This window comes from Dendrobates tinctorius, unplaced genomic scaffold, assembly GCF_039654945.1.
Source record: "Dendrobates tinctorius isolate UK_male_01 unplaced genomic scaffold, ASM3965494v1 ptg000038l, whole genome shotgun sequence".
Classification (NCBI taxonomy): Eukaryota; Metazoa; Chordata; class Amphibia; order Anura; family Dendrobatidae; genus Dendrobates; species Dendrobates tinctorius.
In genome coordinates, this window is record NW_027361706.1 from 28329881 (window position 1) to 28346243 (window position 16363).

Below are 16363 nucleotides of genomic sequence, written 5' to 3' on the forward strand. Positions count from 1 at the left end.
CCCAAAGCATGAGAATATCATTAACTCAAAACTGAAAATAAAGATTAAACAACAACCACATGATGGACTTCATCAACCAAGATATAATTTTAATCAGTATAATGGCGCCGACCTGACACTGTCTGTAGGCTACTCAGCACAATCCTGCTGAAAGGAGGATTCCCTTTAATAGATGGTCTTAGGGAGGCAGTTTTGGATCCATCGCGTATGTCTGGGCCCCTGCTACACGTTAAGACCAAACACAGCTTTGCTATCTGGTTTCTACTAGCTGTTCTCTGTATCTCCATAACACCTTATGGAATTATGTTTCTGGAATGTTCTAGAAGATGTCTGCAGCTTCAGCAGGGCTCTATATTGCAAGCAAGCCTTTGTCCTGCTCTGAGCTGGTCAAGGTGTGAGATCTGTCATTCACAGCCTTTGAAGCTGAGCTACTGTAGGTGCCAGCTTTCTCATACAGTTGCACAATGAAGGGGATTTTATTATCCCTTGTCAGATAGGATACAAATGATTGACATGAAATTTTATCTCCAATATTTTTCATCTGTTCATTTAGTGCATAGCTGTGCCCAGAATTCACTACAGAAACTGCATTTATTATTCCATAAATATCCTAATGCTGATGAAGCTGATGTCTTTACTCTAGAAATCCAAGTGAGAATGCCAGTAAAATTTTGATATTGAAATTAGCATTTTATGAGTCTAGCTAAAGAGTGGGAGTATTCACTATCTCCTTACCCAGTCTATAGTGAGCAGCTTGTACTGGGCAGTGTCAGATCTCAGCAGTAGCAGAAAGGAGGGACACTGAGGACCTGTAAACTTACTGAGTAAAACCTACATAATGGATTATAAAGCCATTCTATGATGGATTTGATGGATTTTCAAAGTAAGTACACCAGCATCATCCGATCTAAGATATCAATTTTATAATGTATGCCGTTTGCATTGTGAAATCTGGTGACGAATCCACTTTTAGGGATCATAGTGGAGCCTACGTTCTATTGTCTGGACCATTATTTACATCAACAGTTAAAAAGCCTGAAATAATGGCGTTTGTGAAAGTAAAACGGAAATACTTTTTTTTTTATTTTAATTTTTTTGCCGAAAACCCACATAAAAACAAAAAACAAAAACAAAAAGAGCCCCAGCAACTTACCTTCAAGTGGTATTTCAACAGCCTTAAAACATTTTAGAAATGTCAGAAGGCAGAAAACAACTTTACTCCAGAGGCAGAGCATCTTTTTTATGATGAGTCTGTTTGATCGTAGCTGCCTTTCTTCCACCCGTCAATCATACGGCACGTTAGACAATGGCTGCACCTGCAGAGGGAGACAATAGATATCATTTATATTCAGCATGAAAGACTAACGGCACAAAAGAGCCGCATGTCACCATATATTACACCGGCGGATGCTGGTAATAAGGTATGGTTACTTATTATATCAGCCCCGTATTCACAGTTGTGTTGGGCCAGCTGCTTAATCATCAAAGGGTTGGCTGTAGGTGAGCGGTACGTTTGAGCGTCGAGAAAAGCCGAAACTTTGTGGTTGCTTTTTTTGCTTTTTTTCTTCTTGTCTTAAGTCAAATTTGGTAGTCTGTCTCACGAGTACGTAATCAGCCTTGGGAATATTTATGTCTATTATTTGAAATTTGCCATTGTTCTCACCATAAATTAAGATATCCTTTAAAAAATAAAAGGTATCTTAAGCAAAATTTCCTATAGATATGTTACAATATGTATTTTTTGAATGTTTTTTGGTAGTATTAATGTCAGCAGGTTTTTGCTATTTTATCTGAAAGGAGTATAATATAGAGCAAGAGAGCCTGACTCCAGGGATGTGTCACTTATTAGACTGCAGGTTGTAGGTTCAATACAATCAGGGATTTATCAGGAGGAGATTATCACTAACAGGACTAGGTCTAATGTGCAGACTAATCTGTGTAACCCCACCCCCACCACTGATTGGCAGCTTGCTGACAATGTACGGGATAAGCTGCCAATCAGTGGTGTGAGCGGGGTTATACACAGCTCAGCATTCAGAGCTCTGCTAGATCTGTAACAGAGATTCTATCAAAACTGTACCAAGCACTCCAGCAAGTGACACATCCATGGAATCAGGGTATCTGCCCCTACATTATGCTGCTGTTAGATTACATAACAAATCCTGCTGACAGATTCCCTTTAAAAATGCTACAAAAGATCAAATCTGCAAGAAAATAATGATCAGCATGTGCAGGAGATTTCAGATATCTCATTCACTTTGCTGGTACTGGTAAATGCTGCATTTTTCCATGGAAAAAAAAAACCCAGCAAAAATATAGTGTGAACAAGCCCTAACTCTAACTGGCTCTTTCTGTTCTTTAGAAGTAATGTTTTAGCAGTCAGCTATCAATACTGGTCAGGATTAAGGCAAGACCATAGAAAGGTCAGAAATGGGTCTTCTGGTTCTTAGGGGCCTCCCACATCCACTTGCTTCAAGCCCTTATCAGCAGCAAGAGATTGGACTGTGAAAACTCTAAGGCCGGAGTCACACTGGCGAGGAATACGGGAGCGTGAGAGGCGCAAAAAGCACGCATTACACACGGACAAATGATTTTCAATGGGGTCACTCGCACCAGGCGTATATTTCTCTATCCTACGCTCCGTGCCACTCGCAGCATGCTGCGATTGTCAGCGTACTACGCCCGTAGTACGCCAATGCAAGTCAATGGGTGCGCAAAAAATACGGATTACACACGAAACACACGTGTGACCTGCGAGAAATATGCAGGTCTTTTGGCTGGTGACAGGAAATGGGCCAATCCATCATCAGGAAGCGTAAACATGCAAATGAGCTCAAAAACCGCTCCAGACATCCAGGAAGTACGCCTCCACGGAGTACAGCAGCAGCATGGCGTCCACATATATTAATGTTGAGATGCTCATTGTGCTGGTGCAGGAGCGGCCCGAAATATGGGACCCACGCGACGCAAATTATGCGAACCGGACAAGAAAGGAGGCGTCATGGAGGCGCATCTGTCGCCAGATGTACCATGACTTTGGTGACAGACCACGCGATGAGCAGCATAAAATTCGTAAATGCAACCATAAAAACATCATTAACCTTAGCGCACGCTTAAAAATGATTCTACAATCAGCACCCCCCTTCCTATGCATGTAATTTTCTTAGCCTCATGAGGCCGTTACATTTGGATGTGACACGTGGCTTCACACAGCCATAATTAGGGGTTAGGCCACAAGCTCCTCATCCCCCTAGCCAATAAAATTAGTTTCAGTGGAGCTAATGAGACCCTGTGTATCGGCCCAATTACATATGCCACCATGGGTAGAACGCACACCCCAGAAGGCCCCATGCCTAGGCTACTGTTAGAAAATGTGATCTCTCAAATATGTGATTTTGACAATCTTTACTGTCACATTGCAGTGGAAGATGTGATGAAACGCTGGCGAAGCATCCGGGACCAGTTCCGCCGGGAACGCCAGCAGCGGTCCAGGAGTGGGGATGCTGGGCATGTGAAGAGAAAATATATCTACTATGACCGGCTGAACTTCCTCGCCCCAATTCTGGATCTGAGACCGTAAGTACATAACTCACACCAAATTACACAAATACATTACACAAATACTTTACAGGGACAAAAATATTGATGTATTTTTGCCTCTGTTCTATTTCATAACAGAACTCAATCCAACCTTGCGGATCGAGGAACGGCCTCAGAGGCAGAGCCCATTATAGATCCTGTAGGGGATGAGGTGGCTGGCCCATCTTCTCCCCCTACAAGAAGGATGGCTGAAGATGAGGCATCACAAGACCACACAATGGCTGCCCTACACACCACACCACCAGGACGGTCTGCTGCTGCCACCTCACCCATCCTGGAAGAGCCGGGCAACTTGAGCAGCAGCCCAACTGCCCAGATCAGGTCCTCCCCACAGGCTGCTGTAGTATCACGGCGATCAAGAAGAAGGCGCCAGGTCACTCTTCAAGAGAGCAGGACCAATGTGGACACAGGGGTGCTAAATTATTTGTCCAGAGTAACAACAGATGATGGTGAGGAGGCCTATGCACGTAGCCTCACCCTTTATCTCCGTGCCCTTACCCGTGAGGTCAGGCTCCGTATTAGGGGATGTATTCAGATCCTGCTTGATGCAAGCAACCCCCCCAATACCCCATATGAGGTTTTTGAATTTCTGGAGAGGTGGCAGCTCTCACCATGAAATTTAATGCGCATGAGACCATCTACACAGATGCTTGCTCAAGCAGGGTCTGAACAGCCCCTAATACGTGGGCCAACACCTCAACCCCTTCCTCCCCCTACCCAACCGTCTATACCGCAGCACCAAATGTCTTCCTCAAGCCAACCCCACCAATATGGCCACTTGTACCCACCCAGTGTTGGAGGCTGGTCCCAACCTGGTTGGGGACGATCTGGCTATCTTGGTGGGTATGAGCCACGGGCCTACCAGAGCCAACAAGAAGCCCCTCACCATCATCAGTACTCTGGCCAGTATCCCCAACAGTCCCAGGAGGCTGGACAATTCCAGCATCATGGGCACCAGTATGGCCCCACACAGGGCGATGTTGGCCACAATGTCCAGCAGCACCCACAGGCTGTTGATCCACGTTCCCCTTCCCCAACATATGAGGATTTATGATTCTGATGGTTGGAGATGTCCAGTCAGATGTAACTGGTGCTCCTAATCTAAATGTAAAAACAGGTGTTCTCCTTCACCAACATTTATAACATAATGTAACATTCACATTTTTAAACAATGTTTTCCAAACATGAAACAATCCATCATGACAGGCAACGCTACCTCACGCCTTTCACACAGATATTACATGTGTGTAGAAAAGAGAATCTTTAAATGCACTATGCTGTAAACCGAAAGGATGAAAATACACTACTCACTTGCTAACGCATAGGAAAGGCGTGCTCGCCTTAGTTAAGTAGTCACCTTTTATGTTAGCAATCTCTAGTACAAAATTTCTAGGTGACAAGCATTCAGAATAACCCGCTTTCTCTATGTATTAACAAGTGAGTTTTGTATTTTCATCCTTTCCGGTATAGCATGCTTAAATATTGTCTGGTCTACAGACAGGTAATATCTGTGTGAATGCTGTGAGGTAGCCTTGCCTGTCATGGTGGAATCTTTCTATGTTTGGCTAACATTATGTGGAAATGTGAGTGTTATCTCGTTGCCTTTATTTTGGTGATGGAGCTCACCTTTTGTTGGCAAATCTAGGTTAATCTAGTGATGCAGCAATGTTTTTTTGGCCTAATGTTTGTGGCTGTTTTGTTCTGTTATGTTCATATTACAAAAAGTTAAAGAAGGCACAAAGGGTCATTTTGGCCATTGCCACGTTTGTGTTATGGCAAAATTATGTTTGCCTTTAAGCGAAAAAAAAAAAAAAAGGCAAAACTAAATATTTGTCTACTCTACTTAACGTCTCTGTGTGATTTTTCACAATCCCTCACAGCATACTAACAGACACCATCCAATGCAATGAAACACTCATAGAATCATAAAGGCTTGAGTAATATATATTTTGACACACTTAAAGCAACAAATTATAACATAGACACAGCATGCTCTTGCCAAGAAGTTGCCCCCTCAGGTGAGATAAAGTAATTAGTGAAAATATCACGCACTTTTAGGCCAGAGAGCGGTCTACGTTGAGGGTTGATAGGTGGTCTCACCCTGTGCACATTGTCCTGCCTACGCACAGCACCATCAGAGGAGGAGCAATCATGTATCCTGGTGAAGTTATGCAGAACAACACAGGCTTTCACAACTTCATTCACAGTTTGCTCACTCAACTGAATGGCAGACTGGAGTACTCGCCATTTGGCAGAAAGAATCCCAAAGGAACACTCCACCAGTCGCCTAGCACGTGATAGGCGCAAGTTAAAAATTCTGCGCCTGTGGTCAAGGTTGCTCCGGGGATATGGCCTCATGACATTGCGCGATAACTGAAAGGCCTTATCTGCCACAAGGACATAAGGGACTGATTGTTCGGGGGAGCCTGGTAGCTGGCGTGGTGGTGGTAGATCCAACTGGTTGGTGCGTAGCCGCCGAGCCATTATGGAAGTATTGAAGACTCTAGAGTCTCCCGTCCTTCCATAGGCCCCAATGTCAACATTTATAAACTTGTATTGAGGGTCTGCCAGAGCCAACAATACAACAGAAAAGTATTGCTTATAATTGAAGAATTGGGAGCCTGAGTTCGGCGGCTTACGCACCCTGATATGTTTGCCATCCAGGGCCCCAATACAATTTGGAAACTGGCAGTCCTCCTCAAAGTCCCTTGATATCCTTAACCAGTCTTCCATCCTGGGCTCGGGCATGACCACTTGATGGAGTCTTGTCCAGATTTCTGCACATGTAGACCTCACTATGCCTGAAATGGTTGATTTTCCTATGAGAAACTTATGGTGGAGGGCGGCATAAGACAGGCCAGTGGACAGGAAGCTGTAGAAAAACAGAAATAGTAAAGTTTAGAATGGCTAAAGTAAAAAAAAATCAGTTACATGCCGACCAAACTTGGTAGGAAATGATAGAGAAGAACACACACATATTTGGTGGCACAATGACTAAGTGATATGCTGGACATATTAGATGTAACATTCTGCTGTGTCAGGTGATTCATATTTGGAATAAGATGATGGCATTCAACTTTGTCCAAGAAGGGCAAAAAACATAATTTAGCACACACATTAGGAACATAGAGAATGTGGTTGTGTAGTACATACCGTATTGTGAGTAGAAGTCGCTCCTCTTCAGATATGGCTTTGCGCATCATAGTGTCCTGAAAGGTGATCCCAGGGCGCACTGTCTCCAAGAGTCGATCAAATGTGGCAATGCTCATGCGACAGTACTGGTAAAATTTCTCCGGATGCTCCCGCAGAGAAGAATAGAGGCGGTGAAAATGCCCTCTTGTGAGTCGTTGCCTCCAAAGTGGATGGACCCACATGCGTATCCTCCTCCGCGGATCCACTATCACAGGATATGGTTGCCCAAAGCGCCGTGACAAAAGCCAGGTAGAGAACCTGCTCAGTTGTATTGAATCGCAGACCCTCTGCCATGCTGCACAAAGAACACCAACACACCTCGTGAAAGCAAGGTGACAAATGTACAGAATGTAGGCATCCACCTGTTTCTGAGTGTCTAAATAGGGTGCAGGCTAATGATTTAAATTGTTTGCAGGCCTGAAAACCGTTAAATGTCCATTTTGCAAGGCTGCGAGAAAATCTCGCCATACGGATTGCATAAGGATGCCACACGGATTACATACGGATGCACACATGCGCAAAATACGCGACCTCACCTTGCTTACGGATGACCTACGGAACACTATTTAGTGGTCATTCATCCGTATTACGCAAGTAAACTACGGACCGTATTTTGCGCAGGTTAGTGTGACTCCAGCCTTAGGGTATGTGCACACGATGCGAATTTGCTGCGGATCCACCGCAGATTTGCTAGTGATTTACAGTACAATGTTATTCAATGGGAAAAAAAAACGCTGTGCACATGCTGCGGAAAAATCCGTGCGGAAACCCAGGGGTTTATTTTCCGCAGCATGTCAATTCTTTGTGCGGATTTCGCAGCGTTTTTACACCCGTTCAATTATAGGAATCCACAAGTGTAAAAATGCAGGCGAAATCCGCAATAAATCCGCAGGAAAAACGTGTCAATTTTGACCTGAGGATTCTGCCAAAATATGGAAAAATCCACACAGCAATCCGCAACATGTGCACATACCCTTACAATGTATTGTGTTTATTACGTGGCACATAATATTGTATAATTTTTGCCAACATTGAATATTAGGGATGGGAGCTTCCTTCTCCTTGCTTGAACAAATTTAATTGTTATGTATACAGATTTATTGCCTTAGGGAGCGAGAGCAGGTTGCTGCAAGATACATCTGACAATGCTTGAAAGAATAATAGGATATTTTACAATCCAACATGCTCTTATTTCCCACAATAGTCGACACTCGTAAACAGAAAAGTCAGTTTCACGCACATTACATCTCTGTTACAAATTTTCTCCTATTTATGGCCAGATATGCTCACTCCTACTTCCTCCTCCTCCTCCTCCCTGCAAAGTAGCCACAGCACAGGTCACTGAGCATGCCCACAACACTTTCTCACAAATTGTTTTTCTGACTAAGGTATATTATTTTCATGTGCCGGTTGTAAGACAACTCTGAGCAGACAGACACCCTAATCCTCTAAAAAAAAAAAGGTTAATTACTAGTGATGAGCAAAGGTGCTCGGATAAGGAGTTATCTGAGCACGCTCGAGAGCTAACTGAGTGTCTTCGGCATGCTTGAAAAATATGTTCGAGGAGGTGAGAGGTAGTCTGAAGAAAAATACCAAAAAATGGTAAAAAAAGAAAAAAAAAAGGAAAAAAAAAATATGTTCGAGTACCCGCGGCTGCATGTCTCACGGCTGTCCAACATCAGCAATACATGTGGGTCGCCCTCCCAGGGCTGTGGGGTACTCGGTATCGGGCCGGTGTCAGGGGGATGTGTCACAGCAGCAGTGACCCGGTCCGTGGCCCTGGGCGCCCAAGTAATGGTGGTTTGATGTAATGGTTTATATGAATAGTTCGTGACGCCACCTGTGGTGTTCGGCAAATATGGTGTTAGGCCGAAGCTGCATGCAGATCCTCTGGGACTGACGGTGTGTGCAGCATAGATGGTGCAGCTCTCCACAGGTGGAGCTGTAGTCCCAGGGCAGTGTAGATGTTGGTACCCAGATGTAGCAGTGCTGAGTGTGCTGGCGCAGAATGAATGGAGGACACCAGAGCTTGTAGTTCCAAGGCTTTACTCACAGTCTGTAGTGCACACAGGTGCCTGCCTCCGTACTGTGTCCTCCGGGTCAGAGACTCAATCAACCTCCAGGCAAGATGGAATGCTCCCTTCTAACACTCCGCCAACTTGTGCCTTCCTGAATGTCTCCTCTATAGCGCCTTTAAGTGTGAAGTACTCCAGTCCTAAGTTACTCTGAAGTGCCTCCTGTCCCGGGTTCCTAAGACCCTTACTTGTATGACAGACAGCTGTAGCCTGCTCAGGGATCCTCCACTCCGAGGTCCCAGCTCTCTGTATCCGTGTTGCTGTTGTGTCCCAAGTCTAAGATGGGAGTAGTGCATTAGCGGCCCACTACTCAACCGGTGTCTGCTGCAGAACCATAAGTGTCCGTACAACCTCGGGGACCGGGCCCCGGCCTTGCGCTGGAACCTATAGGCAGGGTTCTCTCTCCAACCCACGTCCTCTCTGTTCCCTTCTCCTTCATTCCGTACTTTATCCTTCTTTCTTAAGGAAGCTGCAGTTACAAGTCTACGTCCTTCTTCTCTCCTTTCCCGTGCCAGCTGGCCCAGATCACTGGGACATCTGCAGCACTCCTTCCTCCATCCCTTCTTCCAGAGATCCCCACTCCTATCCAAGTGGCTGTACTGACCTCCTGTCAGACTGACCTGACTAGACTAGTTCTTCTAATACTACACTTTCCCCTTCTTTTATATATCTAACTCCACCCACCTCCCAGCACATCTCGTGTTACGAAGCCAGGGACCACGAAAGATGCTCTGCTACCTTCCCAGCATAAAGCTGAAGAAACCCTGCTGAACTATCCTGTGTGTGGGGTGCAGGTGTTGGAGTGTGGTTGGGAGTTTCCACCTTACCTGGATGATGGGGCACCACACCTTAGGAGAAGGTGCAGTACCTCTGTAGCGAGAGAGCCTCAGGGGCGCCACACATGCAAGGACTGTCTGTCTGTTAGGTAATCCCTGCAGAGTTTTTATTTGGTACACTTCAGAATAAAAATCTTTTAAGTAAGCCGGTTTTTTACATGTTACATTTTTCGGGAGCGCCGGCACCAGACTGGATTTCTGTTCCTTCTATTATTCACTCAAGATTGCCACATTGACTAGGAGCCGTGCAGCAGACTGAGTAACTAGGACCTTGCATTGAGACACTCCCCCAGGCCTAATACGCTGTTCCTTCAACCTCAGTTTGGTGAGTGCATCAGCTTTGCACTTTTATTTTGTGACATTTTTAATATTGCACCTAGATCCTACGCCGTGCTGTCCCTTTTATATTCCCTATCCTCAGGGTACTATATGAAAATATCCCCTGCATGTGTTGTGGCTGTCGAACAGCCACGAGATATGCAGCCGTTGGAACTCAAATATATTTTTTGAGTACGCCGAAGACACTCGGTTAGCACCTGAGCATGCTCAGAAAACACCTTATCTGATCACGGTCGCTCATCACTGTTAATTAGTAACACATGTAAAAGTGGTAAATATCCTTTAATCTGGAACAACCCATTGTGGGAATGGTTAACGCTTTACGAAAGGTAGATTCTTTTTTTGATCCTGGCAGTTTTCTCTAGGTCTTTTTATAAATGAGGATGGCTTATATTAAAGTCCAGTATCACAGTGTCCTGAAAAACAGGTTCCAATATTTTAACTGTGACAGTTGTGCAAATATCCCCAATGTTTCAGCCTTTAATTGATGTAATTACTTGTAAAACTCAGTAATTGTTAGACTGCCAAGTGTTAAAACTGTAGAAAGAGGCGCATTGGCAACAAGACTCAGAGATTCAAGAGCTCATTGTGGAAACCCTTGGAAACCGGTGAGACTTTTCACGCACCACAAAACCATATTCTTAGTAATTGATATACTATGGGCCAACTAGTTGGTTGCCACAAAGTACTTTATGATGATGACTTTCAACTTCTGGCCAATTACATTTGGCACCAAAGTGGCGTTTTTCTCTTCTGTTTATTTGACGGCCATTAAAGAGCCACTAGCTGTCAATACAATTGTCCGCTCCTTGATTAAAGTGACCTTATTACTGAGTCTTAGCCATGCTGGTTCTGTTGTATTAGTTTCTATTGAGATGTGGGACAAATGAGAAAAATTGTATTGCGTTATTAAACGAAAAAGCTGTAAAAAAATACTGCTCAATAAAAGGCACCATACCCACAGGAGAAAATAGTGGTGGAATACTGGGGGCACCTCCCTGGTCAGTTCACTGGTGGTCCAGGGTGGTAAAAAAAAAGTTTTTAGAATTAGAAATATAGTATAGTTTTTCTGATTCTCTATGTCTCTTTCCTCATGTGCAGGCATTGCAGGACCTTAGGTATCCATGGTTGCGACCACTGGCAACTAGCTAACGTCACTATATCAGTGGTCGTAGCCATGGATACCTAAGATCCTGCAATGCCTGCACATGAGGAAAGAGACAGCGAATCAGAACAACTATACTACATTTCTAATTGGAGGTGTTTGCTAATATTATTATTACACCTACTACATATTGGGATAGGATCTTGGCAATGGGAATACCCCTTTAACAACTTTGTTATTCTTAAATGTTGGATACAGAAAATGACTCCGTTTAGAACTACAACACATAATAAGTTTGGAAGCAACATAGTAATGATTGGTAGGTGTGGTAACATGCTCCGGGGCACATGAATCAACAGAAATGTGAAAAAGGTAATGGGTAGGAGAAGAAATACTTTGACTCTGTCCGTAGACTTAACATCTACTATGACACCATCTGATACAAGTGCTTCTCACAAAATTAGAATATCATCAAAAAGTTAATTTATTTCAGTTGTTCAATTAAAAAAGTGAAACTCATATATTATATAGAGTCACCACAGAGTGATCTATTTCACGGGTTTATTTCTGTTAATGTTGATGATTATGGCTTACAGCCAATGAAAACCCAAAAGTCATTATATCAGTAAATTGGAATACTTTATAACACCAGCTTGAAAAATGATTTTAAAATCTGAAATGTATGTTCAGTAAATGCACTCAATACTTGATCGGGGCTCCTTTGGCATCAATTACTGCATCAATGCAGCGTGGCATGGAGGCGATCAGCCTGTGGCACTGCTGAGGGCGAGTTTGGGCATCAAACTCGCCTGACCTTAACCCCATAGAGAATCTATGGAGTATTGTAAAGAGGAAGATGAGAGACACCATACCCAACAATGCAGATGAGCTGAAGGCTGCTATCAAAGCAACCTGGACTTCCATAACACCTCAGCAGTGCCACAGGCTGATCGCCTCCATGCCACGCCGCATTGATGCAAAAGGAGCCCCGACCAAGTATTGAGTGCATTTACTGAACATGCATTTCAGATTTTAAAATCATTTTTCAAGCTGGTGTTATAAAGTATTCCAATTTACGGAGATAATGACTTTTGGGTTTTCATTGGCTGTAAGCCATAATCATCAACATTAACAAAAATAAACACGTGAAATAGATCACTGTGTAATGAATCTATATAATATATTAGTTTCACTTTTTGTATTGTAGAACTGAAATAAATTAACTTTTTAATGATATTCTAATTTTTTGAGATGCACCTTTATTTCTTTGTGCAGCCCATTACAATGGAGCATTTCCTATGTATGATACTTTGGAGTACAAGTTCTAATATTAAATCAGCACTATGACTGTTCCAAATTAATTAAAAATGCCCCTTTAACTTATGGAGAACTTGAATGTTTTTCATTATTGTGGGAAACGAAAGCTGCGGGTCATATACCAATCGTGTTAGCACTTGCACTGATTCACTTTTTCAGAGTATGTAGCCCAACAACGTAAATGCATAACAGGTTCACAAGTTGTGTAACTGTGTTCACATCACATTTATGGCCATTTGCTTTGACATTTTTGCCAGAAGGTTAAACAGCGGGCTCCACTCTATCCACAGGATCATGGCCGTTCTTATCTATGTGCTACCTGTGCACACAGGGCAATAGACACAAGACTGCAATGGTATGGAAATAGTAATGCAGAAGTCGCAGGGCACATCCAGCAGCTGATTGCCAACCCTGCAGATTTCTGCTGCAATTGTGTCCTGTTCAGTTTGTTACAGTTTTCATTTTTTAAAGGGGCTATCCAGGACTAAATTATTTCTTTACTATGCAAGAGAAAAAATAACCAGGCAAGTAATTAGCAAAATCCTGCCTGTTCTATCTGGCACCGGCTCAGTGCAGTCACTGACCGCTCCTGCCAGCGATTGAGCTACTCCATGTCAACAGAGCAACTCTTCTTCCGGGCTGCTCTGCTGAAGGGCCATTATTGCTGATGTCAGGCTTATTGACAGCCGGCTATCTTCAGTTAAGCTGGAGTCACACATAGCAATCTCGCTAGCGAGATCGCTGCTGAGTCACAAGTTTTGTGACACAACAGCGATCTCACCAGCGAGATCGCTGTGTGTGACAGCGATCAGCGACCGGCCCCCCTGCCGATATCGCTGATCGCTGCAAGAAACCTCTGGACATATTGTTCGTCGCTGGTCTCCCGCTGGCCAGCACGCATCGCTGCGTGTGACAGGCGGGAGACCAGCGATCAGCTGTAAAAAATAATAAAAAAATAAAAAATATTGTTATTCTCACCTTCCGACGTCCCGCACAGTCTTCCCGCCTCTCTCCACGCTCCCGGTCCCAGTGATCCTTTGCTCGAATGACCGCGAGACGTCGCGCTCCCACGAGACGGTGACATTCTCGCGGTCATTCTCGCAAAGGATTACTGGGACCAGAGCGTGGAGAGAGGCGGGAAGGCTGCGCGGGACGTCGGAAGGTGAGAATAACAATATTTTTTATTTTAATTCTATTTTTGACATGGATCCATGGCATCAGCGCTAACGAACACAGCGATGCCATGCGCTCGGCATTGCTGTGCTAATCGCTGTACAAGCTGTCTGTTTGACAGCTCACCAGCGATCACATAGCGACTTACCAGCGATCCTGAGAAGTTGATATCGTTGTCGGGATCGCTGGTAAGTCGCTATGTGTGACTCCAGCTTTAGGCAGCAGGGAGTGGGCTGTCAATCAGCAAGATGTTGGCAGTCACGCCCCGTCAACAGAGCAGAGTGGAATAGAAGCTGATGCTCTGTTGATGTGATATCAGTGGAAGGCACAGAATCGCCAGCAGGAATGGTTAGTGACCGCTCTGTCCCAGCAGAGATTTGTACTGGGCACAACAGACAGGTAATTGCCTGGATAACCCCTTTAAGGCAGAACATTGGGTGGGACCTACCCTCTCCCATCCATGTGATTTCAATGGATGTCTCTATCACTGGCAGACACAAAAGGACCCCTGTGCAACAACAATATATGGGTCCTTTGCAGCCCAAGAGCTCTTAAAAATGCAACCTTGCTCCTGCTTTGTAGGTATAATTGGGCCCCATTACTTCTTGGGTCCCTGTACGGCCGCACAGATTGCACCATTGATATGTATGCCCTTGTTCTCTATATATTTCAGCAATTCTCATCTTCTTGCAATTTGTCACTGCTAGGAGTCAAAATCAGGATATTTGTTATGGAAGGCAGAAACTCTAACAGTGAGCCACACTCAATTGTTTTGTATGAGAAAAATTTTTTCTGCTTAAAATCCTCAATTTTCCTTTCAGGTATAATATTCTGGCATATAGCTCTTTATGCCAGTATAAAATAGGCAGGAAAAAAAACAAAAAAAACAAAACAAAGCGAAACCGAAAAGTAAAAGTTGGAGACTTTCCTATAACGCTACTAATGAATAATCGTGCACATAGAATAAAAAAACATAAACATCATATAGCAGATAACTGAGATGTTTTTTGTCTGAGACGTGGTCAATATCCATAGCTATTAATATAAGCCCAAAGCTGTTTCCTTAACCTTTACTGGTTATTAATTATATGGGGACCCGACGTCATTCTATTGTCTGGGTTCCCCATTGCAAGCTAGGAAAGGCTAAGTATACAGCTGTGAGCTGATATTAATAGCCTGGGAAGCTCCATGGGTATTACCTCCTTCCCACGCTATAAACAACTGCCCCAGCTGTCGGCTTTCCCTCTGCTGGTTAAGAAAATTATGTGGGAGCCCAGGCCTTTTTTCTCACAAAAATGATAATTTATTAATTAAATACATGTACAGTAAGCTACACATGCACTGTACTAATTATATATGTCACTGACATCTTTATATCTATCTATTCTATGTGTATATATCTATTCTATTTATTCTATTCTGGCGGTTCACGCTGTGATTTTACACTACGCAGCTTTTGAAATGTCGGGATCGAGTGACGTTTTGATTTTTTCTCACACCCATTGACTTGCATTGGCGAGTTTAGCCTTAGATATGAGGACAATTGCAGCATGCTACGATTCTATATTCTCGTTGTGTGTTTATTTAACTGTTACCTACAGGTTTAGTAATGAGGATGTCTGGCTGACACCTCTTCATTACTAAACCTAGGGATTGGCATCAGCGACAGCTGCTGACACCAACCCCTAATCCCATTATCAGGATGTGACTGCACCAGGGCATCAGGAAGAGCTTTAGCTAAAGGGGGTTTTACACATAGCGATATCACTAGCAATATCACTAAAGCATCACCGATATCGCTATGTGTGATACTTACCTCTGACCGGCTCCCCCGCTGTCCGTCGTTGATCGTTCGAGATCGCGCAGCTCCATTTCTCGCCGGGCGCTTCCTGCTGGCGCCGACGAGCGACGCGTGGACGCGGACGGGAGGACGTCAGGATCGCCGCATCTGAAAGGTAAGTAACGACCGCTGTATCTCTGCAGTATCGCTGGTGAGATCTGCCTGTGTGGCAGCTCACTAGCGACCATTTAGCGATGCACCAGCGATCCTGACCGGGTCGTATTGTTGTCGGGATCGCTGGTGCATCACTAAATGTAACGGGGCCTTAAGGGCCAGAATTGGCGCTTCAAATATGCACACATGAAAAAAAAAATCAGTTCCCTATGGATCATCCGTATTGCTTTTAATTTCTACAGATACATTGTACGGTAATTATTAACATAAGAAATTGTGTGTTCTTGTAAATTTTAGCTACTGCTGATGTATAAAAATGGATGTCATACAGATGGAAAAAACTGACACATGGGTAGTGCATGGATGTAATACAGATGAAAAATTGGCCAAACTTAATCCTGAAAACTTGGACGATTTTCATCCATGTAGTCAGTGTGCCATCTGTCTATCCGTTTTTTAAGTCTGTGTGATATCCGTTTTCATGCATCAACATTCAAAAATATACATGATAAAATTCAGTTTCCTAAGTTAATAATGAATCCGAAAAAAATTGGACACGTTCTTTGTGCTATTCAATTTTTTTTACGCAACTATAGATTTGGATGGGCGATTTTCATCCAAGAATCAAAAGAGAATAGTGCATGCTGCGATATGTTTTCACACCTGGTCCCGGTGAATACACTGTCATTTGGACAGCTCTATTGAAGTAGACTGGTTTGTGGGCAATTCAATATTTAGCCGGCCAGCACACGTCTGTACCATACGCTTATCT

General features: G+C 43.8%; 1 protein-coding gene across 5 annotated transcripts in view; it reads right to left on the reverse strand.

Annotated features, from left to right (window-relative positions):
* Positions 1-16363, reverse strand: part of LOC141088303 (neural cell adhesion molecule L1-like protein) — a 189091-nt gene that overhangs the window by 109743 nt on the left and 62985 nt on the right. For all 5 annotated transcript variants that reach the window (XM_073574331.1, XM_073574332.1, XM_073574330.1 and 2 more), the window contains exon 2: positions 1154-1316. In XM_073574331.1, coding sequence (XP_073430432.1) covers positions 1154-1235 — 82 coding nt within the window. In that variant the 5' untranslated portion in view covers positions 1236-1316. The remainder of the gene's footprint in view (positions 1-1153; positions 1317-16363) is intronic.